This window comes from Selaginella moellendorffii, unplaced genomic scaffold (genome assembly GCF_000143415.4).
Source record: "Selaginella moellendorffii unplaced genomic scaffold, v1.0 SELMOscaffold_8, whole genome shotgun sequence".
NCBI classification, from domain to species: Eukaryota; Viridiplantae; Streptophyta; class Lycopodiopsida; order Selaginellales; family Selaginellaceae; genus Selaginella; species Selaginella moellendorffii.
In genome coordinates this window covers 1719473-1744326 of record NW_003314269.1, presented here as the reverse complement: position 1 = coordinate 1744326, position 24854 = coordinate 1719473, and the positions used below count along the sequence as shown (strand labels likewise).

Here is a 24854-nt window from a genome sequence, read left to right as displayed (position 1 = left end):
TCTCTAGGGTTCTTGGGTCGATAATAAAAGGGTCCCATTTTCTTGCGTGGAATATTTCTAGGGTTCTTGGGCAAGGACAGGATGTTGGAACAGCTCTTGATCTTCACGCGCGGCGGCCTCATCCTGTGGAGCTGCAAGGAGATCGGCAACGCGCTCAAGGGATCGCCGATCGACACGCTGATCCGGTCGTGCCTGCTCGAGGAGCGCAGCGGCGATCGATCCTTCCGCTACGATGCCCCAGGTGCGTCCTACACGCTCAAGTGGACGTTCCAGAACGAGCTGGGGCTCGTGTTCGTGGCCGTCTACCAGCAATTCTTGCAGCTCCTCTATGTTGACGAGCTGCTGGCCATGGTGAAGCGCGACTTCTCGGCGGTGTATTCTCCCCGGAAGGCCTCGTATCGGGATTTCGATGAGGTGTATCGGCAGCTCGAGAAGGAGGCGCTGGCTCGCGGCGAGGCCAACAAGGGACTTAACAAGGCAAACAGGAAGATCGAGGATGGAAGCAGCAAGAACACCGATCTGCGAGGGGGAACTGTGCTTCGCGGATCGGTCAAGGGATCGGCAGGGACAAAGGGGCAAAAGGATGGGAAAGAGGATGACAGTGCTGCTGATCACAAGCCTGCCGCTGTTGTGGACAAGGCTGGCCACGAGAATGGAGTGACAAATGGGAAATTGAGCAGCAGCGATGAGGAGTCCAAGCCGGTGGAGGTGGCCTTCGATCGGAGCAAGCTCCAGAAGCTGAAAGCGAAGGGGGGAAAGAAGACCAACGCTGTGAAGAAGGAGAAGGAGGATCCCAAGAAGAAAGTGAAGCAGGATAGAAAGCCGTGGGACGCTCCAGCGACTGGGAAGCTGGACTACTCCGAGCCTGTTCGTGACACCAACGACGAGGAGGTTGTGGAGGTTCACGGGAAAAGTTTGGTGGACTACGAGGAGGACGAGGAGTCCGATGACGAGGAGGCGAAGGACGAGAAGGCTCCTGCCAAGAAAGGATGGTTTTCGAGCGTTTTCCAGAGGTACTTTTCTTTAGTTTGGCTAGAGACTTTATGTTTCTCTCGATTTTTGTTTTTCTTGCGCAGCGTCACTGGGAAGGCGGCTCTTGAGAAGGCGGATTTGGTGCCCGCGATGAAGGCGCTGAAAGATCGTCTAATGACCAAGAATGTGGTACGTATGGTTTACGTTCTTGGGTTGTATACTCGCCAACTTTGCTTTGGCAGGCTGAAGAGATTGCTGAAAAGATATGCGAGTCTGTTGCTGCAAGTCTTCTCGGCAAGAAGCTTGGAACGTTTACTCGAGTATCATCTGCTGTAAAGGTGCGTTTGCGTTGCAAGTCTTGGCTCCATCGAGCGCTTTAACTTTGTTTGTTTACTCAGGAGGCGATGGGAGACGCTTTACTGCGAATACTAACTCCAAAGCGTTCCATTGACATCCTGAGAGATGTAAAGTCGGCAAAGGACGAAGGTCGCCCCTATGTGATCGTATTTGTGGGAGTTAATGGAGTGGGGAAATCTACAAGTCTTGCCAAGGTTCTGCCATTGTTGTATTTGCTACTTGACTAATGCTTGCTCGTTACCAGGTGGCTTATTGGCTTAAAAGCCACGAACTGAGTGTCTTGATAGCCGCATGCGACACATTTCGTTCGGGAGCTGTGGAGCAGCTCCGTACGCACGCCAAAAGGCTCCAAACTACGCTGTACGAGAAAGGATACGAAAAAGATCCAGCAAATGTGGCCCGGGAGGCAATTGCCACAGCTGCTAAAACTAAGCACGACGTTGTGCTGGTTGATACTGCAGGTCGAATGCAGGCAAGTTTTTCAAAGCTTTGCTTCTCGTTGTTTTCTTTGCGTTCTTACAATACATATGTTTTTTTCTTCCAGGATAACGAGCCTCTTATGAGGGCCCTTGCGAATCTGATCAACGTAAACAAGCCAGATCTGGTGCTCTTTGTCGGAGAAGCGCTTGTGGGCAACGAGGCTGTGGACCAGCTCTCCAAATTCAATCAAGTCGGTGGCTTTTTCTTTTTTTCTGGTTTCTTCCTCTGATGAGAGTTTCCCCTTGCAGACTTTGGCTGATCTCTCGGCAACGGCGAAGCGAAAGCCGATTGACGGGATACTTCTCACCAAGTTCGATACCATCGATGACAAGGTCTCAGTTCTATCTTTCATGCTTGCTTGCGAGCTTCTCTTATCAACGTGTGTTTGTGTGTCGCAGGTGGGAGCGGCATTGTCCATGGTCTATGTTTCTGGCGCACCGATCATGTTTCTTGGATGCGGTCAGAGTTACCATGACTTGAGGAGGCTCAATGTCAAGTCGATTATCAAGACTTTGTTGCAGTAGTGATACTACCCGCAGTGTGCTGGTTGTGGAGGTGTGTTCTCGGTAATAAAAGACGAGCTTGCTGGTTACTTATCATCCGCGTATGCAAACTCCGACGAGTATATATCCTCTACAAAGTCGTCGCAGAAGAGCAAGAGCTCGGCAGAGATTTCTTCCACTTGTTCGTCCATGATCATGGCAAGTAGTTTTTCGTGCTTTTCATTCCTTGGCTTCTCCCTTGTTTGCCTGCGATATTTTCTGTGAGTGTCAAATAGGAAAACTCAAAACTTACAAGTCGTTCCCCACTGTGCTGCCAATGCTTCGATGCCTTGTCGGTTCCTCTCTGCGAGATTTCTGTGAGCTGAGATCGCGAATAGTGAAAAACCAACTTACATCTCGGTCATTATACTGTCAATCTTTGTTGGTTCCTGCTTTGTTTGCCTGCGAGATTTTTGTGAGCTCAGATCGCGAATGGTGAAAAATTCAAACTTACAACTCGGTCACCACTAAATTATCAATGCTTCGGTGCATTGTTAGATCCTCTTTTGTTTGCCTGAGAGTTTATGTGAGCAGAGATCGTGAAAACTCAAAACTTACGCCAGTGTACTGTGATGCCTTGCTGGAAACTCTTTCGTTTGACTGCAGCCAATTTCACTTTGAGCGAGAACCATGCAAGGGATGGTTAAAAACTTACGAGATGGTTTCCATGGTCTTCTCAGGATTTCTGTATAGAAAGTCTTAGAACCTTTTAAAGAAAGAGTAAAAGCTCGTCCAACCTTGGAGCCATTTCATTCATCAATTCATCGAGTATAGATTTTCCAATGTCCTTCCCTTCGTCTTGGTCGGATACAAGCCACCGTTGCTTCAACTCGTCTTCCTGGGAGGGGAAGAAAGGAAAACTGAGTTTAGAACTCGGCAAACTTCACTTACATGTTTTAGCACTTCTAGCATCGAGTCTAAAATTTTATCCTCAAGCTGCTTCGCGTTGTCATTTCTAAGATCCAGTACTTCATGCCTCTCTTCGATTATCGGTCTAAGAAAGGCGTTAGAACGAAAATGTCTGAAAGACTCTGAAAGAGATTACTTACCGATGATGCTCGGTGCGGCTGCGATGACGATGACACTTAGCATTGTTATGTTTCGGCTGAGTTGCGGCTGAAGATGTGGTTGCAGCTGCGAAGAAAGTAAAAAAGAATTTAACGAAGATAGAAAACCAAAGAAAACCGACCTTGACGAGCAGTCTTCTCCCGTTTTCGTGCGGATTGCTTTTGCCACCTTCGCTTACATTTTGCATAGAGGAGCGCAACGAGAGGCACCTTCTTGGTCTTTTTGGGAGAAGGTTTTCTTGCTTTCTCTACACTTCTAGCAGACTCTGGCGCAGGCTCGGTTGGAACGGACACTGGCGGACTTCTTCTGTGGCCACGCCTACGCGTTCCTCCAAAAGTTGTCCTGGTCCTGTCACTTCCCGAGTCATACTTGTGCAGGTCACTGTGGATAGATGATCTTCTTAACGGACGAAAACCGTGAGCCGGATGCCTATAATGCTTACCAGCTTGTCTGTGATTGTTGTGAAGCCATGTAAGCGTGTGATACTCTTGCGGCGTTTGCCCGTGTGTTGTGTGAATATAAGCGGGCCTGGGGGGAGACTTGGAACGCTGCTGTTTTGTTTGCACCGTGGCGAGCATGTCTAGTAGCTGCTGCTGGATGCTTGTCTGGAAGATCAAAAAAAGAGAAGAAACACCACAATCAGCTCCAAAGGTTTTAACGAATCGAAGCGAAAATGTTGTAAGTATTGAGATACCTGATGACATCAAGAAAAAGAGCAACATAGTGCCAAACACAGCATTTCACGCGTAAACTTTCACGAACAACACAGACTAGTACTCCCAGACAAGGTAGAAGAAGAAACCATACGCTCAAGAAACAATCGAAAGCATTGGATACTGCATACGTGATGATCATCAAGAAAAAGAGCGACAAATCGCCAAGCACAGCATTTTCACGCGTAAAAAGAAAACTTCCAAGACAAGGTAGAAGAAGAAAGCCATTCAATCAAGCAAGAAAAAAAATCGAGAGCTTTGCTATCGGGAAGAAACGAAGATTTACCTGAGCACAGTGACCCACTGTGAGCGCCTTGAGCTGCCGATTTTGCTCCTCCAATTGCCTCCTCATGGCATCAACCTGTTCTCCCATCCCCACCGCCATTTCCACCACTTGCCTCACGCTCGCCTGATGCTCGCTCTCCCTCCTCTCCTGATCCAGAGCCGCCATCTCCCTCCGCCGCCGCCGCGCGATCCATGGCGGCTCCAGCGTCTGGAGGGAGGAAGACGAAGAAGCGCAAGTACCTCCCCTCACCACCAGCGCCGATAATCCATCAGCCTCAGCGTAGCAATCCAAATCCCTCCTTACAACCTTGGCAATCCGGCTGAATCGATCGGCGCGACTCGCCACAGCCGCGACGGTGGCGTCGTCCGCCATAGCCTTAGTTCAAATCTTTCCTTGCGCTCAAACAAAATAGGGCAATCAGGAGCGCTCGTTTGTATGGGCCAATCCTAGCCGTTGGTTCTGGCCGAGTACGATCACTAGAAGAGTAGTGTTTGATGGTCGCTGGAAATATGGAAGAGAGCGCCTTGATCATGCCATTGCCAAGCTTCTCCTCGATAGCTCTCTTTCTTTCATCTCTATATGTGCCATGGAATTAGGGTTTATATTATGGAGCATGGCTGAGGCGCTGCGACGGTGGCAATGGCCTTCCCCAGCGCGAGGATTAGGGCATGGCGGAGCGCATTTGGAGGCCTACGTCGCGGATTCGACGAGGCCGCTGCTGTGCAGGAGATTCTGGGCCAGGCGCCGGCGCTAGCGCGCTCGTCTCTCGAGATTCCATCGCAAGAGGTGTGTGTATTGGATTATAGATCGTCTACATTGTCCCCTGTTCGATCTTTCTCAGGCGCTGGGAGACATCTTGGCGCTGTTAGACGCGGCGTCCAAGTTCGTGAGTGACAATGTGGCCCTCAGGAAAGCTTCCATTCTGGTAATCTAGTTTCTTCGTGTTCTTGTTTCCTTTGGTGCGATGTTTCCCTTTCTTCCAGGTGGTGGATTTGATATCCTCCGCCCAGCTCGAATTTCGCAAGGAGTCGGCTGCTCAGGTTTTTAGTTTTCTTCGCGGAGCGATTGAGCAGGGAGTGTCGAGCATCCAGAAGGCTGGCCTCGAGAACCATCCTTGCGATCACGTCTTTGAGACTGTCAACGCTCTTGCGTAGGTTCTTTCGCATTTCGTTTTTCCGTTTTAAAGCTTTTTTGTTTCAGGTTCTTCGTTCACGGTCATGGACAGCATCTATCATCCGACGAAGCAAACGCTCTTGTGCTCGGACTTGTGCCGTTGGTGGCGTCCACGCGCAACTCAGTCAGAGCACGTAAAGGAGGGCGATTTGATTCCAGCATTTACACTGCTATTGCGAATGTCTTTACTCGGGCTGGATCTCTTGTTACCAAAGATACCTGGCAAAAAGTCGTGCAGGTTAGCCTTGATCAGTAGAAAATTTGTAGGTAACCACTCGTGTCATCGCCAGGCTTTTCGCAAAGTGCTGGACCAGGTTGGAGTGGAACTTTTAGAAGAGACCGCGGCTTCCAGGTTTGTGAACTAAGTACGGTGTCTTTCTAACCTGATTCACAATTATGTGCAGGTATTACGCCGCAATCTTACGTGCCCTGCATATTGTTTTCTCTGATGCTAAAGCTCCCCTTGATGACAACGTGAGTATTCAAAGCCAGGTTTTGGTTTTCGTACTGATTTTTTAGCAGATCGGTGGTTTTGTGGCCGTGCTGCGGATGTTTGTGTCATACGGTCTTCCCGGAAATCGCACTCGAGCTTTCCCCGATGCAACAGTTCCATCACCTCGAAGTTCACAGACAGCACCTCAAGAAGTTTTGAAAGGCAAAGGCAGCAGTTTGTACAGGCCTCCACATTTGCGTTCTCGGATGCAAGATGGTGGAGAGTCTAGCAGTCCAAGCTTGGACTCAGACAAACGAACGCTATTTTCAGATTCGGAACAAAGTGATAACGATAATTCGCAAGAGACTGACCAATTCAGAAGCTCGAAGGCTCGGACAAACGCAATTCTTTGTATCCAAGTACGCAGCTATTCTTTTATGTTGTTTTGATTTCTTGTTTTTTTTTTTTTTCTTTTTTTTTTTTGTGCTTATGCAGGCCATAGCTCGAGCTGACCCGAAATCTCTGCATGCACATTGGACGTTACTGCTACCAACTCATAACGTTTTACATCCACGGTAAGTTAATCGACTTAAAATCTTATTTTTGATTAATAAACAGGTTTGTAACTCAGTTTCATCGTGGATAATGCAGTCTGTATCAACCAACATTGGTAACAACTCTAATTTTTGATCCAGTTTCAAAGGTACATATTGGTTTTTCTTACGTTTGAAATTGAACTAGCGCGTAGTGTAGACCCGTCTTGCTGCAGCGTCTACGATTTCTGCTTTATTGGAAGGTCCAGCCAAAGCTTTTCTCCAAGTAGCAGAGTACAAGGACTCGGGAAAAGCCGGCTCGTTTACAACATTGTCCACATCCCTTGGGCAGATCATTGTCCAACTTTATACAGGTACATGCTCAGGATTTGACTTTAAAATGGGGCTTACTGGATCGTCATTTCTTAGGACTGCTTCATTCGGTTTCAAATGAGTCTCAATCTGGCGTTCTTGTTGCGATATTAAAAGCCTTGTCACTACTCGTATCTTCTAGCCCGTAAGCTTTCTTTGTTTCATAGTTATCTTCTCAAAATATTGTTTTTCTTTTGCTACAAAATTTGACAGATTCGATCGTCTTCCAATAGGAGTACTGAATGACGTTATCAACACTGTACACAAAAGAATATTTGAGCTTACACCCTCTTCCGATCAGACACTTTTGGTGAGGAAGTCTGCAGTTGTCAACATGACTGATTCTTTTTCAATGAGCAGGTTCCAGGACTTAGCTGTTTATCTGTAGCTTTGGCGGCTTCTTCAGGATCGTCACAAGTCTTGAGCTCTATACTCGAGCAGAATCAAGGTGAGGCTTGATTATTTGTAGTTAGCCATTTTCTAATACTAGTACTTGCAGTTTCTAAAAAGTCAGTACTAGCAAATTTAATCTATCTTGCAAGAGCGTCACCATTTTCAGGTGTTCGTATCGAAGCTCTCCAGGTAAAAGGTTTTCTGTGCTCATGCATGTTGCCTCACGTCTAAAACTGTGTAGGCATTGAAGGCTGCTGTCCACAGTCACTCTACTTTGGCTTCTCTTTACTGGAATGAACTAGCGGAGGTGGTTCACGAAGTCATAGAGCATGAAAGCGCTACACATATTACTGAGGTTCCATTTCCAGTCGGGAATTTTCGGGCCGTGGATGAAAAAACTGTATATCATTCGCTAAAGGTACACGGGAAGCATTTGGTTTTCGGGTTTGTGATCATTGGAAAATGGCAGCTTTTAGACGAGTTGCTGCGAGTGTTATCTGGTTTCAACGGTGCAGACGATATGTTCGACTTTCCAACAACATCGCCGAGTCCGTCTTTGGTGCCTCAACCAATAAAGCTGCTAACTGCTACTGGAAGAACTGTTCAGAATGTCCCCGATAAGCTCGATCCTGCAGCATCTCAGTGGCTTGAAGTCATGAATAAGTTTCTTCCACTAGTACTGTACCACGGTACCCCTATGGTTAGTTGTTGCCGTGTTTTTTGTCCTCGTGCTCACCAGGGCTTACAGGTCCGAGCAGCTGCATTAACCTGTTTTGCCGGTCTAACACCAGGCGTCTACTCTAACTTATCAGAGAAACACCAGGAGTACATACTGTCCACTGTCGTAAGCAAACTCTGAAAATTCCGGGCGTCTTTGTCTGATTCTTGTTCTTTTCAGATAAATGCGGCTATTAGAGATGATACAGCATCTGTACGCTCGGCAGCTTCCAGAGCAATTGGAGTTTTAGTGGGCTGTAGTGAGATCGTTGAAAGGTGGTCTAGCTGCTTGCTTAGTTATTCTGCTAACAAGTTCCGTCCAGGAATCAAAGATTAAACTCCGTCGTTGCCACTATCCAGGCTGCTATCTCAGATGCTGCCTTATCGGTTAGTTTCTTTTTGCCCGTGATTAACTCCACAGCTGTAACTAGCTGAAAATGATGCAGGTACGAATCACGTCTTGCTGGGCTTTAGCAAATATCTGTGACGCCTTCTGCAAAAGCTTTGAAAATGGATTCCCACGTACGTATGTCCATGTTAATGTATTGATGCTTCTTATGCTGCTTTTATAACAGCTATTGCCCGTGACTCGAAATTATTGACTACTTTGGCAGAGGTTGCACTGAAGGCAGCTAAAGATGGAGATAAGGTAGGTGGTTTGTCTATGCAGACAAACTCTGAGGTCTTTCCAGGTCCGCGCAAACGCCGTCAGAGCATTGGGCAACCTTGCGAAGTTTGCAGACTTCTCTGACGGCGTTGCGACCGACGAAAACCGGAGTCCACCACTTTTATGGCTGGGGCGCATGGTCCAGACGCTGGTGTCGTGCATCACAACAGGCAACGTGAAGGTATTTTGACCAGCGTTTATTGCCTCAATTGTGCCAGTCACGTGCTTTTTTCAGGTTCAATGGAATGTGTGCCACGCACTCGGTAATTTATTTCTCAACAGAACCATTTCTCTACCAGAGATGCCATGGTGAGTTTCTTGGTTTCGTTTTCACTACAGTACCATAACCAGTGTTGTCTTCCTCAACAGGTCTTCTTCGGTGTTTAGCATCTTGCTGCTGCTTTTACGCGATTCCGGAAACTTCAAAATCCGTATACACGCGGCATCTGCATTGGCTGTTCCCAGCTGTCGGGATGGTAATGTGAAATCTCCATGTGTTTTATCAATTACTAAGACTTTGGTATGGATGTAGACTTCGGGGAATCCTTTGGTGATGTCCTTCACGGGCTAGTCCATGCGCTCGAGTCACTAGACTCTGGCAAAACTGCGCCATCGAGTTTTAAATACATGTCAACACTATCAGAGCAGGTCTTTCTTTCTCCTTTTTAACCTCTCTTTCTTTCCCATCAACTTTTGATTGCCGATTTTACAGCTAGACACAACACTCCTCCAAATCCTTTCATATGCAAGCCCTGAGGACTACTGCTCGCTCAAGGACTTCTTACACAAGGTGAGCTTTTTCCACAACTTACAGCTCGCAAACTTAGTGCTTCTTTTTGTGTCTAGCGTGCGGCGTTTCTACACGGCTGGCTACATTCCTTGCTGAGATCGCCGGCACCAAACTTAGAAGGACTCGAAAGAGTGAGTACGAAGCAAACGCAGGCTCTCCAAGCAGCTCAAGCGCTGGGCAGCTTGTTTTCCAGTGGAGGAGACAAAACTTTACAGGAGAGATTTGAGAACCTGCGAGTAAGCTGACTCGATCGAGCCAAACCAAAAAAAAAATCCAAAGTCTGTCCATCCAGAACGAACCAGGTAGCGAACACAGTGATTGATGTAATGGAACGTAACTTTGATACAAGTCTCGGATAAAAGCATGGATATTTTCGTTTCCGCCTTGTCTCTGATGATTGTTCCGGGGTCCATATCCTAGTAATCTGGAGCTAGCGTCGGCCAAATCTCTGCAAAAATCCTGCTAGAAGAGATTTCATCCTTCTTTTTCTACGCCAGAAAGCGAACCTTTTTCTTGGTGCTGCTTGCGTAAGAGGGACATTGTGTACCCGCAGTGGTGGACGTCTCGCGTCGGGAATAAAAATCATAGCCGCTGGATTCTTTCTCCTCCCAGCACAGCGCACCCCTCCAAGCGTAACAATCGATGGCGACGTATTTGGCCGGCAAATAGCGCTGCTGCAAGAACCATCGGAGAAGAAGACGAGTATGTGTCTTTAGCGGCTGGAAACAAAGCCAACAAGCACAAAGCCAAGCTTACCCGGCACTCGGCTTCCAAAGTTCTGTCCGGGACCAGTTTGCGCTGCGAGGCTCCCATGATCCCACACACAACAGTGAATGCGACAAAAGCTGCGTAGAGTTTTTCGAAGTGTTCACTTAGTCAACAAGAACATCAAAGCCGAGCGAGAAGCAGCCCCAGATACTTTACTCTCGGCTCGGGTCGGCGTCGTTCGTGTCCATCTCCGCCCCTTAAAGATTTTCTAGGCCACCTCTGCCACTCCGGAGGTACGCAGAGTGTCTTTCTCTTTCCTTCCTTTTTTTTAAACCTTTGAGCTTTAATTCCCAGGAATGCTGTGTCCCACCGCTGGCTGCCGCTGCTGGGACGAAGCACAAAAAGCAAGTGTCCGAAAGCACAAGAAAAAACGTAAGATAAGACACAAAGCTTTCTCGCAAAAGCCTTTGCTTACCGGTTGGTTCTCCGCTTAGAATTATACGATCGACAAAGTGGTCCCTGCTTGAGGCGGCAGCTTGATTTGTGGAATCGTCCTCAGTGAGCTGAAGACACAAGGCAAGAAAGCTAAAGTATTAGCCTTTGGATGTTGCTGCTGGGCTCCGGACCCCCGAAAACAACGTTTGAGGTTTCCTAGGCGCAAACCATGTGAGCCCGCTCTATAAAATAAAGACCGCCTGTGTAAGTAGAACGTTGGGGAAGCAATTGCAAGAAAGAAACCTCGTGTGTACCCCATTTTCTTCATTTTTTTTATCTTGGCTGGCTGGTAGTAGCAATCAGATCTCGTGGCTTGCACGCGTACGAGTGGCTGGCAGAACGGGCATGCCGTACGCCTTTTGTTTTCTCCACGTTTGCTCTGAGTAGATAAACGTGCCAAGAATTAGCTAATAGCTAAGACAATCAGATCTAGGAGGAGACGCGCTCTAGAAAAATAAAAAAACGTACGTACCAATGCAACCACCCCACTGCCGGGACTCTAAACAACGTCCTTGGTAGTAGAAACCTGAAAAAGTAGAGCAGCCACCTCAATCAATGTAAAAGGAGATAAAAAAGCAAGCACTTACCTCGTTTAGTGCTCCAGTAAAGAGCTAAAATCACCACAAAAGTTCAGTAAGTCATCACTAACTATATGTATAGCCTTAGCCTTACCTCCGCGTTGATGCGCTAGCCTTTGACGCGAGCTTGTTGAGATTCATTCCTCCTGCATTTGGGATTCGCTTGCCGGTGGCAGCCTGGAAAGGCCAATGAGTACCTCTCGGTGTGGTATACGGAGCAGAAAAAAGCCAGCCCGGAATGACATGATATTTTGGTGACTTGCTCGCTGCTTCTTCTCGTCTTCCCTTCCTCCGCCCCCGCGTTTCTGCTACTCTCTTTTTCTAGCGTCACGAGCCAGCCGCTCATCCACTCGCTGCTCGCCACCACTCCAGTTCCCTGCACTGCTGCTGCTGCTGCTGCTCAGCTCCTGGAATTGCCACTCTTTCTTTGCTTTCACGGCTACCTCAGCTCCGCTCAGTCCCAAAAGCACGCCTGGAAGCACGGACTGTCGACCATCAAAATACAGCTTCTCCCTGATCGCTTGCTAGGCTCTTGCAGCAGTAGGAGGAAACGACTAACTTTGAGTGAGATCAGCCCCTTATTCTACTCTTCCTCTTTCCTCGGTTTTGCTCGGTCCTTGCGTAGCTTCCAGGAGGAGCTCCAGCTAGTGCACTGTGGCCGCATTGCTTTTTCTCCTTTCCAGGTTGTCGATGTGAAGCTCCTTCCCAGAGTGTGCCTGCCTCCTGCGCTCTGATATATACTCATGGCTTTTCTTCCAAGGCTCTTGCTCTAGCGCCTCCATTCTATAAAACATATCGTGTCTGTACGACAGTTGCTTCCTGAGTCGCACAGGAAACGCATCCCGCTCGGCTTTGATAGTCGTCTTCAAATCCAGAATCTGCCTTGCAATCTATGTGTTGCATCTTCTACAATGACCAACACCATAGCCACCACCACCACCACCAGCATGCAGGTAAGAAGAAGCAGGTCGTCCTCGAACTCGCTTTCCTGACTCAGCTTGAAAACTTGCAGACCGTGATACTCAAAGTCGGACTGCACTGCGAAGGCTGCGAGCGGAGAGTGAAGAAGGCACTGTTTAACGTCAAAGGTGAGCTATAGCGAGTGATCTTCAGTGTGGCCTCCTCACACATTGCTTTCTTCGTCCAGGCACCGCCTCAGTTGATGTAGATAAAAACAGAGAATGGATCAAAGTAACCGGATTTGTCGATCCGTCGAAGCTCTTGAAAGCGGTGAAGAAAACTGGGAAGCCTGTGGAGCTGTGGAACTATCCAAACGGCAACGGCAACAAGAACCTGTATGGATCTCAGCCTGTCATGACCACCCCGAGCAAAGCTTCGAAAGGAGGTCCGAAGGGAAACAACGGTAACAAAAGCTTCCAAAGCAGCAACAAGTCGAACGAACACGACCGTTCCTTCCATCCTCAGCCCGAATACTTGTCTGAAGCCTCCGACTACGAGCATTCACCCAAAATGCAGTTTTACGGCAAGGACGGAGGCAAGTCCGACTTGTATGGCGATTTCAAGTCCCCCAAAAACCAGATGTCCGACTTCTACAGCGATCTCAAGCCCCAGAAAAGTCAGAAGACCGACTACTTCGGCGATCTCAAGCCTCAAAAGAACCAGAAGTCCGACTTCTACGGCGACCTCAAGCCTCAGAAGAACCAGAATTCCGGCGGCTACGGTGATTTCAAGTCCCCCAAGGGCCAAAAGTCCTCCGACTTCCACACCGATGCCAAGCCCCAGAAGAACCAAAAGAACCAGAAGTCTGACTCGTTCTTTGGCAGCTTCAAGTCCTCCAAGAACCAAAAGTCCGACTTCTACAGCGATGCCAAGCCTCAAAAGAACCAGCAGAAGTCCGACTTCTACGATGATATCAAGCCTCAAAAGAACCAGCAGAAGTCCGACTTCTATGGCGATGTCAAGCCTCAAAAGAACCAGCAAATGTCCGACTTCTATGGCGATGTCAAGCCTCAAAAGCACCAGCAGAAGTCCGACTTCTATGGCGATTCCAAGTCCCCCAAGAACGAGAAGTTTGATCACTATGGCGAATTCAAGTCCCCGAAGAGCCAAAAGTCCGAAGGTTTCAAGTCGGCGAAGGAAAAGAAGGCCAACTACAAGGTCGATACCCGGTCCGAGTACGATGATCTCTCACATTCTGGCTCGGAAGACGACAGTGACTTCAGCGACAGTGTCAAGAAGCCCAACATCCGTTCAGGCTACGATGACGAGAATTCCACTGGACTTTACGGTAATCATCATAAGCAGTCCGGCCACGAGTTTAAAAAGTCGGGATATGGCGCCTCCACCTACAACAATGAGCACAAGTCATCAGGCTCCACTTACAGCAATGAGCACAACAAATCACCGTACATGGATACCTCTCGCTTCGACGGTGATCGAAAGTCCAATAGCAACCAGAAGAAGCAAAAGTCGCAGGTAGCTCCGAAGTATGTCTCGTTCGAGGATGACTACGAGCAGCCAAGGTATCGACAACAACCTGAAGGAAATTACCGAAATCAGGACCGCGGACATGAGCAAAAGTTCTATACCACCGAGCAGAGCTACCACCCAGGTTACAGCTACGCGTACCACGACCGCGTTCCTCCTGCCAACACTGGATTCAGTACTATGTTCAGTGAAGAAAATCCCAATGCCTGTTCAATCATGTAAGTTTATTCTTCCTCTTCAACAGTCAGCTTTTCTTCCAGCTTATACATAACTTGCCTGCCGTTGCCCTCGTATTTGCGATCGCAGTTTTTCTTTCATTGAGTTTCAAATAAAACGTTCGAGTAGATTATAGTTAAAAAGATCTTGTCGAGCCTTCGAAAATAAAACACGCAGATCCATTAAAAGGCAATCGTTTTACAAGTACCTGAATCAGCTGAGATTCTCGCAGACCTCGCTACGTGAAAATTGGTATCACGTTAGCACAGATCCACTCGTAATCAGAAGCTTAACAATATATACCACCAATCAAACTCCCAGTAAGGATATCAAGTACAAGATGTAGGCGATGAAGCACCCAAGAGCAGCACCGGCAGCAACCTGGAACAGAAAATCGATGCAGAAGAAACGAGAAGTACACAACGTTACCTGTGGTGGAGTGTGTCCAAGAGGCTCTCTCAAGGGTCTAGAGTCTGCCAAAGGATGCTCCGGTGGTAGCTCAAACACTATCTGGTTCAACACCTGGATCACGCAAAACTCTTTCGGAATGAGCGAAGAAGTGACTCGCACTTTTACCTCGGCTTGCCTCCCAGCATGAAACCTGACACTAGACGCATCGTACATAACCTGGGAGAAAAATAAAAAAGAAGAGAAAGTTCACATATTTCTCGACGTCAACGAGGAAGAAACTTACTATGCTCGCCAAGACCAGCGCAATCGCAAAGAGAGATCCTCCAGTGCCGTCCCGGAGCCCAATCGCAACAGTGAGCCCGATCACAGTGGCGGAATGCGACGACGGCATTCCCCCCGATCCAGCCATTCTCTTCAAATCCCACCGCTTCTCCTTGTACCTGCGGACCTAGCACCGAGCGCATTGATCCTAGGGATCGAAAACCCCAGAAATCCCTACCAGGTGGTGACGATCTTGAGCGATTGCGCGGCCACGAACGAAACGAAGGCTGCTACCAGCGGCAGATTCGAGAAGGAAGAGTAGGCCGATGGAACAGCGGCAGGATCGAGCGATTGATCCGCAGCTGCCACCGCGCCTTCCATCGCTCCCCCTCTCATAATTTATTTAGGGTTCTTCGCGAGAACAAGCATCGTATTTACTTAGGACGAGCAAGATAATCTAATGTCGAAACTAATCTCGCGGCTTAAAAGTTCCCTGGCCAGCAAGGGTCGGTCTCGTCTTTGTGGCTCCAAAGAATGACACGAAGATAGATACCCACATTTTCTAGGGTTCTTCCAGCAGCTATGGCGGCATCGGCGTCGTGCGCATTGGCGTTCCATCCGCTTCTACAAGGTACTAGCGCTACTCGCTTGAGACGATCGGCATTCACACCGCACAAATCTCCTCCCCAGCAATGCATCGTCATCGCGCGCGCTTCGCAATCGAAATTCCCGGCGGCGACGCTGGCGTCGGTTGTTCTAGCGATCTCTGGCGCCAGTCCCGCCATGGCCGTGGACGTCCAGCCTCCTCCAGCCCCCCAGGCGCAGCAAATCGAGCAGACCCCAGCGGCGGGGTCGCCATTCTCACTCATGGAAGCTCCGCCGGTGGAGGCCCGGAAGAAACTCGATCTTCCAGAGGGAAACCAGTGGCGATACAGCGAGTTTTTGAACGCGGTGAAGGGAGGGAAGGTGGAGAGAGTGAGGTTTAGCAGGGATGGCAGCGTTCTCCAGCTCACCGCCGTGGACGGGCGACGAGCAGCAGTGATCGTTCCAAACGATCCCGACCTCGTCGATATCCTCGCCATGAATGGAGTGGATATCTCGGTCTCGGAGGGAGAGTCCGGCAACAATCTCTTCAACATCCTCGGCAATCTCCTCTTTCCACTGCTTGCTTTCGGAGGCTTGTTCTTGCTCTTCCGGAGAGCTCAGGGAGGTCCTGGCGGTCCCGGAGGCCTTGGAGGTCCCATGGACTTTGGACGATCGAAATCCAAGTTCCAAGAGGTTCCAGAGACGGGGGTTACATTCGCGGACGTTGCTGGAGCCGACCAGGCAAAGCTGGAGCTCCAGGAGGTGGTCGACTTCTTGAAGAACCCGGAGAAGTACACGGCCTTGGGTGCTAAAATTCCAAAAGGCTGCCTGCTCGTCGGCCCTCCAGGGACTGGGAAAACTTTGCTAGCGAGGGCTGTTGCTGGTGAAGCCGGTGTGCCGTTCTTCTCGTGCGCCGCCTCTGAATTCGTGGAGCTCTTTGTCGGTGTTGGAGCCTCCCGTGTAAGGGACTTGTTCGAGAAGGCCAAGGGGAAGGCTCCATGCATTGTGTTCATCGACGAGATTGATGCCGTCGGCAGGCAGAGAGGTGCTGGCCTGGGTGGTGGAAATGACGAGCGCGAGCAAACTATCAACCAGCTGCTCACTGAGATGGATGGTTTTTCTGGGAACAGTGGAGTCATAGTTTTGGCTGCCACGAACAGGCCCGACGTGCTCGACTCTGCTCTCTTGAGACCTGGCCGATTTGATCGGCAAGTGACGGTTGACAGACCTGATGTGGCTGGACGAGTGAGGATTTTGGAGGTAAAGCTGAAGTTTTGATAACGTTCTTACTTACGTTTTTCTTTTCTTTTCTTTTCAGGTCCATTCTAAAGGAAAATCCCTGGGCAAGGATGTCGACTTTGAGAAGATCGCAAGAAGAACTCCAGGCTTTACCGGCGCGGACTTGCAAAACCTCATGAACGAAGCGGCCATCCTGGCGGCCAGGAGAGATCTCAAAGAGATTAGCAAAGATGAGATCTCTGATGCTCTGGAACGAATCATCGCTGGACCTGAGAAGAAGAATGCTGTGGTTTCGGAGGAGAGGAAGAAGCTGGTTGCTTACCACGGTAAGCAAACTCTCACTCTTAGTTTCGTCGGGTACTTAACTCGAGTTTTTGTTGAATGTAGAGGCTGGCCATGCACTCGTTGGAGCACTGATGCCCGAGTATGATCCCGTCGCGAAAATTTCCATCATCCCCCGCGGTGGAGCCGGAGGTTTGACCTTTTTCGCACCCAGCGAGGAGAGACTTGAGTCAGGTTTATACAGCCGAAGCTACTTGGAGAACCAGATGGCGGTGGCTCTTGGTGGAAGGTACGTGATCTAAACTTCCCATTTTCTTTGCTTTAAGCGTGCGATTCCAGGATCGCGGAGGAGGTGATCTTCGGCCCCGAGAACGTCACCACCGGAGCTTCAAACGATTTCCAGCAAGTGTCGCGAGTTGCACGCCAGATGGTGGAGCGATTTGGATTCAGCAACAAGATTGGCCAGGTCGCTCTCGGTGGCTCTGGTGGAAATCCTTTCCTCGGCCAACAGGTTCTTGCGCAAAATCAGAAACAAAAGTAGAAACTGAAACTTACTCTCTCTTTTTCTTTGTTCTTCGCAGCTTTCTCAGCAATCCGATTACTCCATGGCCACAGCTGACGTTGTCGACGCCGAGGTTCGCGAGCTCGTCGAGTCGGCCTACGCTCGAGCCAAGCATCTCATCACGACTCACGTTGAGATCTTGCACAAGCTCGCCAATCTCTTGATCGAGAAAGAGACTGTGGATGGCGAGGAGTTTTTGAGCCTCTTTGTAGATGGAAACGCGGAGCTTTACTTGGGATAGATTCGCAAATGTAAAGTCTCATGTATGAGAACTTAAATAAATAAATAAAAATAAACCCTTAGGCTAACCGCTAGTATATACCTTGTTACGAATTTCTCTGGCTCACACGGGATAGTATTCGAACCCCCAACCCTAGCAACGGGACAGATCTTATCGATTGCGGTATAGCCAAGGGCTCCCTTGGGTAGCCATTAAAATTTTCACGGTAAAAAGGGTTTTATAGCCTAGAAATCTCGTGCTGCGACCAGCGGCAGCTTCTCCAGCAACATCGCGGTGGTAAATTAGCTGCTGATGTACGCCAGCTGCGGATTGATCGATCGCGTGAGAATGTATTGCACGTAACCAAATGTTGTGTCGTGAAATCCTATGAATGCAACACATACCCATGCCGGGCAATTTATCGAAAGCTGGATCTTTTTTAAAAGATTGAAGACCACAGCAAGCTAACTGTGCCACGATTTGAGAAAGTTAGGGTGACTTTTGTTACTGCCCGCAGAGAAAAGAAAAGCACGATAGGATTTTTACTTCCCAGCTGCAGTTCTTGGATACTGTCTCGTGGTCTGCTATGATGGCCGCATATGCCCAAAACGCACTGTAAGGAGCGCTCGACCACGAGGCATCCATGCAAACCAGGTACGTCCTAAGAGAGAAGAGTCCATACTCGAGTATATATGAGCTCGCCTCAATCTCCGGTTGCGAGTGTGGAGAAAAACTTATCAGCTGGAACAGTCTTATTGCAGCATTTGCCATCCACGGGCATAGCTTGGAGGGCTATGCCACAGACAACTTCACGTTTACGGGTCAAGGAGAGCGTGGAGGTGTTTGCGATCATGGCGGGGATTACCAAGCGGTGCCATCGTGTTTTTGGGGAGGCCAAGCAGTTGATCGGTGGCATGCCTTGGGAGCCCGACCCTTTGGCGTGGATGTAATGCACACTTGGATGCCACGAAAGCTTTTGGACTTGCTGATTATCTTGTGCAGTCTACTAATCTAGTAATCAATTTGAACTCAAAGTTGTGATCCACTGAGCTTTGTTTATCTTTGCTTATATATCGATAAACTTTTTACAGTTCTTTTGTGAAAGGAAGCAACATTCCTCTTCCTTCGTTTCTTCGAATGATCTTTACCACGCTACTTCCTTTCATTGTCAAAGAAGAGTGGCATAGCTTTTTTCGCCAAGTTAGGTTTTCTAAAGTAAATGAAGTAAGAGGAACATTTCTTCCATCCTAAAAGAAATTCTAGTAGCAATTCTAGCAGCAGTCTACTTTTCTCCTAAGCTTTTTGAAGAGCATTACTAACATTGTTTGCTTGCTTCTTCTTTTTTCTCACAAATTCTCAACATTTTTGGTAGATGGCCAAGCACCTTTAAAAGGGAAGGGATATACTTAAAATATTTAAGAATATTCAAACATATTCAAAGATTTAAACTTTCTCTAATTAAATTTTAATGTTAATATTCTTATACACCATGCCTTCAACGTTGCACTACCACCGCGAGCATTTCATCATAGGACTCGTGGATCTCAAGTTTGTCAACTCAAGCAACATCCTGTTTGCCCACCCTCCAGCAAGGAGACGTGATGATCGTTCCCGAAGGCACACTCCTGCTGGCCACGGTGTCTTTTGGCTCTGGAATTTGAGACATTACTGCAGGCTCCCTTGGGATATATATAAAGGAGTTGCTGATTGAGTTGAATACTTCACTATAAAATTAGTTAGTCCATGGGAGAATCAATCGTACCTATCTTTTCTCTCTTTTAATTCTTTGTACGTGCCTGTTTTATTCCTGTGATTGTTTTACTTTTGCTTAAGAGCATAGTGGTTTGAGGATTCCACGTGCTTGAACAGCAGATTCCTGCAAAACAATAAGGAGAAAACAAAACACCACTTTGAAGAGCAGGAAAACGTAAGCTATACCTCGGATCAAAGTTTTTGAGGTAAAGAATGGCTAAAGGAAAGAAACCAGTAGAACAGAAGGGGGTGAGGAAGTTGGGGAAGAGCAAGGCAGCAGCAGTAGCAGTGCCCTCGAGTACCTGTTTGTAGCGACAAAAACTATCTACAAGTTTTATGGAGGACAAAAACACTGTGAAATTGGAACTAAGGTGTTAACTTTCAAAGTGTCTAGTGCACCTGAGATTCTTTACTGGCTAAAAATTGCAATGTTGTATAGTAGCCTTCTTTAACTTGTCTCTTATGCCTTTGCTTATGCTATGCCACTTTAAGATTCCATAGCTAATAGTGGTGGACTATCTCCAACATCTATAATAATAAGAACGAAGAACCCACACCCCCGCAGCCGTCCGATCCCAGGCCCGGGGCAGCCTCGGAAGCCATGGTTCTCGGCAAGGGGAGGCCAGCCCAGGCTCGGGCCAGGGCCGGTGGCCATGGTTAGCGGGAATATCGGCTCAATGTTGTGGCGGCCAATGGGCAAGATGCACGCGTGGCCGGGAAGGGAAGAGGGCGTGGTGACAAGTGTTATGCCATGCACTCCTAGGGCTCCATGGCTACTCTGGTCGGACACGGTTGTGTGGGCATTCCCGTGAGAGCCTGTGCGTGGTAAGTAACAGGGGCGAGTAGAATGGTAGGATCAACGAGGCCCAGGCGAAGCAGGAGATGCTGGCTTACCAGGCCCTATGCCAAGCCGAGCTCATGAGGTCGGAGAAGACGCCCCACCGGACGCAACCTGGCAACATTGCGTATACCGAAGGCCAGCAACACTGCTCCCAATCACCAAGAAGTCGAAATATTTCGTCGAGCTTCCATCCAGACGTGTTCTTGAATGGCGGCCATTCTGGTGTGAGGAAATCCTCCCATTTGCGGCAGCCTTTGGTATGATCCCTGTTCGCCACTGCCTCACGAGCTCTTTGGCCTACAGGAAAGCAATTATCAAGGACACTCCCTCTTCATCCCCGGATTCTCTCGAGAAATCCTTTGCTGCTGGGCCTGGTGAGGGATTTTTGTTTCAGCACATGCTCGGGATCAACTCTGTTTGTAGGAACCAGGTGTTTCGAGTTGACGTAGGGCTGTTGTGGCTGTCTACGTGTGGAGGGCCCTGGGATTTGCGAGCAAAGGAATCGATCGAGTGATTTTTGCGCTGCTGAGCGATTCTCTCCACGTCCAGCTCGAGCGTCCGGCGGACTGGAATGCTGCCTTTGGGACAACGCTGGCCGGCTTGGTGCCACTCTTGGAGGCCAGAAGAAACGAGGAATTTGATGGCGAGATCTGTAAAGTTGATAGCAAAAAATTCGCTCGATCAGTCACACCAATGCCTCGAGCAAAATGGTAGAACAAGAAGAATCACGTAACTATACGAATGCTCGAAGGAAAACACGCAAACGTGGGAACCAAGTTTACCACCGATCAAACAAGCAGGCATGAAAGTTAGAGGAGATTTCTAAGGAAGTGAGAATTTATATGAGAACCTGTAGCTTGGAGCCTTGCAGCAATGGATGATCGAATGCCGGCTGGGAACGCAGTCGATAATATCTCCATCAGGACTCTTCACCCACGAATAATTTAAGGAAGAACATCAAGGAAGAAGATGTAGTTTACATATAACATATTATTAATAATAGAAATTTCCTGTTTATTTTTTTTGTCCGGTATTTTTCTAAATATATTCATATTTTTAAATAATAATTTGTATCAAATATTTTTATTAATGAATATTTATTCTTACTTATGCCTAGGAATATATTTTGTTCTGTGAGGGCCAAGTGTATGGCTACGATGCCGTATACTAATATTAGCGTAGTGGATTTTGGTAGCCGTCGGATTGGTTTCAATCCGGACCACTCGCTCCTATATATAAGCTAGGGTTTTTGGGCTAATTGATATATGCACATTTCTGTATTCCCTTTCCATATTCCATGCACTCACATTGGTGGAGGTGAGGGGCACCTTTGATTGTCCCTGGGGAGTGCTTGGATTTGGGATTTCGGTTTAGATTTAGCTTTTGCATTGTCTAGATCTAGCTTTTTCCATTTCCTTTCTTTTGTTCTTTCCTTTCAGGATTTTGGTTTAGATCTAGCTTTTTGCATTGTCTAGATCCGCCATTTCTTTCCAGCTTTTTGTCATTTCTCTTCTTTTGCTCTTTCTTTTTCATTCATTTTCATGGCCGATTCGCAATCTCCTCCTTTGACTCTAGAGCAGTAGGTGGTTCAATTGCTTGATGCTATGCGCTTGCAATTGAACAACCAAACTCAGTTGATGGCGGCGTTCACGGCACATGGTACAACTCCTCCTGCTTTTGGTGCCAATCCTCGCGTTCGGCCGGAGTTCTTTCGTGGGAATCCTGGAGATGATGTGTACCATTGGTTCGATCACTTCACGGTGATTGCCACATATCATTCTTGGAATGATGCTTGACGTTTGCGTGAGTTCCCCACATGTCTCCAAGGGACGGCATTGCAGTGGTACAATGGATTGAGCGCAGCTACTCGTGGTGATTGGAGTGTTCTTCCGGACGTCTTCAAACGCGCCTTCGGACACGTCGACGATTGTGATGATGCCTTCCAACAATTGCATCGTCTTCGCCAAGGGCCATCTGAGTCGGTGATGCAATTTGGCGTTCGTTTCCGAAGTCTTTTGCTTCGTGCGGAGCCAAATATGTCGGAGCGGATCAAGCTAGGAATGCTGTGGCTAGCACTTCGTCAAGATCTTGTCGGACTTGTGCATGCACTTGCTCCTGCCACTCTTGACGATGCTCTTCGCTTGGCACAACGTTATGAGACGTCGCCTCTTCCACTTCTTGCTACACGTCATTCAACTCCACTTCCTATGAGTGATGGTCCTGTTCCCATGGAGGTTGATGCTGCTGCTACTCGAGTCCAAGGACAAGGGCGAGGACGTGGTCGTGGCCGTGACGTTCGTTGCTGGGCGTGTGATGAAGTTGGTCATATTTATCGGCGTTGTCGGCGCTTTCCGGATTGGCGACCTCCATTTCCTGGGTGGAGACCTTGGCGTCAGCAACGTCCCGTTGGTGCTGCTGCGGTGGAAGGTTTGGATACCGAGGTGCATTCGGGAAACGAGGAGTCGCGCGAGTAATGGAGGGACCTTGCACGAATAAGTTAGTGACCCCTCTATCTTTATTTCGGGAGTATCATCAAGGGGTTCACTCGGCACCGGTTCATCCAGTGTTTACTTTCCAAGCTCGTTTTTATAACAAGAGGTCTCCTATTCTTCTCTCCGTGTTGGTTGATACAGGTTCGAGTTTATCTTCTATTGCTCGACCTGTTGCCACACGTTGTCGTCTACACTTGCGTCGTGCGGCGGATCCAGTTTTCATTCTTTATGGCAACGGCCGTACACATGCATGTGCACGAGATGAGGCGGACCTGGTTGTGCGTGTGGGCGATCTCGAGCTTGAGTTGCAGTCGTTGCGGGTGGTGCTGAGTCAAGCTTTTGACCTCATTCTTGGTATGGATTGGTTGCAGCACAATCATGCCAAGTGTGACTTTGAGGCTTCTCCCCCTTGTCTCATACTTCCTTATGTTTCATCCATTCCTCTCACTTCCGTACCTCTTCGTCCCTCTACTTCTACCTCTGCTTCCATTACTTTTGTTCCCCCACTATTTCCTCTTGTGTTTCCATCTTGTTCTGCTCTTCCCTTTTCCGATCCCTCCGATGATCTTTGTGTTGCAGCTGTTGACCAACTCATGAAGGAGTATTCTGATCTCTTTGAGTTTGACCTATCGTCTGGGGCCAAGATTGCCACACGTCATCCCATTCTAACCGGGGATGCTCGTCCAATCAAGGTTCATGTTCGTCGTCGGTCACCCAAGGAGATCAAGATTTTACGTGCAAACGTCAAGGAGATGTTGGAGAAGGGTGTTATTCGGAAGTCGCGGAGTCCTTGGGCATGTGAACCTCATCTTGTGACGAAGTCTGATGGGAGTATTCATTTCTACATCGACTATCGTCCGTTAAATGAAGTGATGATCCCGGACGTGTACCCTCTTCCTCACACTGCTGATATCTTGGATCGTCTGGGGTGAAGTCGTTGGTTCACCAAGCTAGATCTTGCTTTTGGGTATTGGCAAGTACCGATGGCTGAAGAAGATATTCTTAAGACTGCTTTTCGTACACCATTTGGTTTGTACGAGTTTTTGGTGATGCCGTTTGGTTTGAACAATGCTCCAACAACTTTTCAGCGGATGATGGACGAGGTTCTTTGCGATATGCCGGAGGTGACGGCTGACTTCATTGATGATGTCTTGATCCACTCGGAGGGGACGTGGGAGGAGCATGTTCGTGATGTTTGTAAAGTGTTGGATCGGCTACGCGACGTTAGTTTAAAGCTGAAGCGGTCGAAGTGCGTGTTTGGGTCCAAGGACACAACTTATCTTGGGTACCGTATTTCTCGTGAGGGTTTGCAAGTTGATCCTGACAAACTTGTGGCTGTTCTAAAGTTCCCTACTCCAAAGTGTGTGAATGATGTGCAGCGCTTTTTGGGTAAGGTGCAGTATCTCGGTCGTTTTGTGGATCATCTTTCCGATCGCACTACACCATTGCGAGCGTTGCTGAAGTCATCAACGTCATCTTTCATCTGGTCTCCCGATTGTGAGCGGGCGTTCATGAATCTCAAAGAGCTATTGACGACTCCTCCGGTTTTGGCATATCCTGACTACACTCGACCTTTTATTTTGCGCGTGGATGCTTCTGATATTGGTCTTGGAGGTGTGTTGATGCAAGAGAGCTCCAGTGTGCCTGGTCAGCACCATCCCATTGCATACATCAGCCGTACATTACAACCAGCGGAGATGAACTACTCCACGACGGAGAAGGAGTGTTTAGCAGCAGTCTGGGGTTTCGAGAAACTTCATGCATATCTACATGGTTCTCGGACGTTACTTGAAGGTGACCATGCTGCTGTTACTTCATTATTGAAGCGGAAGAACCTGGTTGGTCGTACGGCTCGATGGGCTTTGAAGCTTCAGATATATGATTTTGATGTTGTTCATCGCCCAGGGAGTTCTATGGCTGATGCTGATGCTTTTTCTCGAGCTCCTCTTCCTTCTCCACTCACTTCTCATGTTTCTGACGAACCTGTTGTTCCAGCATTTGTGGATTTTCTAGATGAGGATTCTGTGCCGTCGGCGGTTGCTGTCCTTGACGTTCAGTGTCCACAGGGCGTAGAGCAAGATCTACCTTCTCTTGATGAGGTTCGCGAGGCTCAAAAGATTGAGCCGTGGATTCGAAGGCTTCGAGATGGGTTTGAGAATCCTGCATCACTTGCTGATGACTTGCCTTTTCGGCATTTACATTCTCAATATCGCCTTGAAGATGGCCTTCTTTATTTTGTGGGGACAGATCCTGCTGATCATTTACGGC

General features: G+C 48.3%; 7 protein-coding genes across 8 annotated transcripts; 5 read left to right on the top strand and 2 right to left on the bottom strand.

The window, feature by feature from the left end:
- The first annotated feature begins 54 nt into the window (after nucleotides 1–54).
- On the top strand, nucleotides 55–2405 carry LOC9635365 (signal recognition particle receptor subunit alpha). Its single transcript, XM_002967288.2, has 8 exons — nucleotides 55–1013; nucleotides 1077–1161; nucleotides 1215–1310; nucleotides 1371–1523; nucleotides 1574–1801; nucleotides 1874–1999; nucleotides 2058–2141; nucleotides 2208–2405. The coding sequence occupies exons 1-8, from the start codon at nucleotides 82–84 to the stop codon at nucleotides 2331–2333; spliced, it is 1830 nt and encodes a 609-aa protein (XP_002967334.1). The 5' UTR covers nucleotides 55–81; the 3' UTR covers nucleotides 2334–2405.
- LOC9631863 lies at nucleotides 2380–4790 on the bottom strand. Its single transcript, XM_024672097.1, has 11 exons — nucleotides 4419–4790; nucleotides 3541–4024; nucleotides 3401–3485; nucleotides 3243–3345; nucleotides 3089–3189; nucleotides 3007–3036; nucleotides 2910–2951; nucleotides 2806–2865; nucleotides 2706–2753; nucleotides 2605–2655; nucleotides 2380–2558 (listed from the first exon to the last, which is right to left on the bottom strand). The coding sequence occupies exons 1-11, from the start codon at nucleotides 4788–4790 to the stop codon at nucleotides 2399–2401; spliced, it is 1536 nt and encodes a 511-aa protein (XP_024527865.1). The 3' UTR covers nucleotides 2380–2398.
- Nucleotides 4791–4859: 69 nt separating this feature from the next.
- Nucleotides 4860–9874, top strand: LOC9635364 (HEAT repeat-containing protein 6). The gene is made up of 27 exons (XM_024672335.1): nucleotides 4860–5204; nucleotides 5260–5343; nucleotides 5402–5568; nucleotides 5619–5829; nucleotides 5882–5943; nucleotides 5996–6065; nucleotides 6114–6443; nucleotides 6520–6599; nucleotides 6676–6727; nucleotides 6778–6931; nucleotides 6987–7074; nucleotides 7143–7239; nucleotides 7290–7377; nucleotides 7429–7511; nucleotides 7564–7740; nucleotides 7792–8022; nucleotides 8071–8166; nucleotides 8221–8315; nucleotides 8363–8426; nucleotides 8486–8561; nucleotides 8615–8688; nucleotides 8732–8887; nucleotides 8942–9015; nucleotides 9076–9182; nucleotides 9239–9354; nucleotides 9419–9496; nucleotides 9553–9874. The coding sequence occupies exons 1-27, from the start codon at nucleotides 5058–5060 to the stop codon at nucleotides 9739–9741; spliced, it is 3246 nt and encodes a 1081-aa protein (XP_024528103.1). The 5' UTR covers nucleotides 4860–5057; the 3' UTR covers nucleotides 9742–9874.
- A 1488-nt stretch (nucleotides 9875–11362) lies between these two features.
- LOC112345475 lies at nucleotides 11363–14084 on the top strand. Its single transcript, XM_024672337.1, has 3 exons — nucleotides 11363–12230; nucleotides 12290–12365; nucleotides 12425–14084. Exons 1-3 carry the CDS (start codon nucleotides 12189–12191, stop codon nucleotides 13945–13947), a joined length of 1641 nt encoding a protein of 546 aa, XP_024528105.1. The 5' UTR covers nucleotides 11363–12188; the 3' UTR covers nucleotides 13948–14084.
- Nucleotides 14085–14103: 19 nt separating this feature from the next.
- LOC9631862 (uncharacterized membrane protein YuiD) lies at nucleotides 14104–15022 on the bottom strand. The gene is made up of 5 exons (XM_002966941.2): nucleotides 14852–15022; nucleotides 14636–14792; nucleotides 14518–14568; nucleotides 14371–14463; nucleotides 14104–14322 (listed from the first exon to the last, which is right to left on the bottom strand). The coding sequence occupies exons 1-5, from the start codon at nucleotides 15007–15009 to the stop codon at nucleotides 14251–14253; spliced, it is 531 nt and encodes a 176-aa protein (XP_002966987.2). The 5' UTR covers nucleotides 15010–15022; the 3' UTR covers nucleotides 14104–14250.
- Nucleotides 15023–15127: 105 nt separating this feature from the next.
- Nucleotides 15128–17589, top strand: LOC9631861 (ATP-dependent zinc metalloprotease FTSH, chloroplastic). Its single transcript, XM_002967286.2, has 5 exons — nucleotides 15128–16458; nucleotides 16517–16763; nucleotides 16825–17008; nucleotides 17059–17230; nucleotides 17301–17589. The coding sequence occupies exons 1-5, from the start codon at nucleotides 15196–15198 to the stop codon at nucleotides 17520–17522; spliced, it is 2088 nt and encodes a 695-aa protein (XP_002967332.2). The 5' UTR covers nucleotides 15128–15195; the 3' UTR covers nucleotides 17523–17589.
- A 2201-nt stretch (nucleotides 17590–19790) lies between these two features.
- LOC112345476 lies at nucleotides 19791–21073 on the top strand. Of its 2 annotated transcripts, none has more exons than XM_024672339.1 (3): nucleotides 19791–20351; nucleotides 20398–20468; nucleotides 20525–21073. In XM_024672339.1, the coding sequence occupies exons 1-3, from the start codon at nucleotides 20156–20158 to the stop codon at nucleotides 20606–20608; spliced, it is 351 nt and encodes a 116-aa protein (XP_024528107.1). In that variant the 5' UTR covers nucleotides 19791–20155; the 3' UTR covers nucleotides 20609–21073. The 2 variants fall into 2 exon arrangements, with proteins under 2 accessions (XP_024528107.1, XP_024528106.1); XM_024672338.1 differs by having other exon boundaries at nucleotides 20518–21073.
- The last annotated feature ends 3781 nt before the right edge of the window (nucleotides 21074–24854 follow it).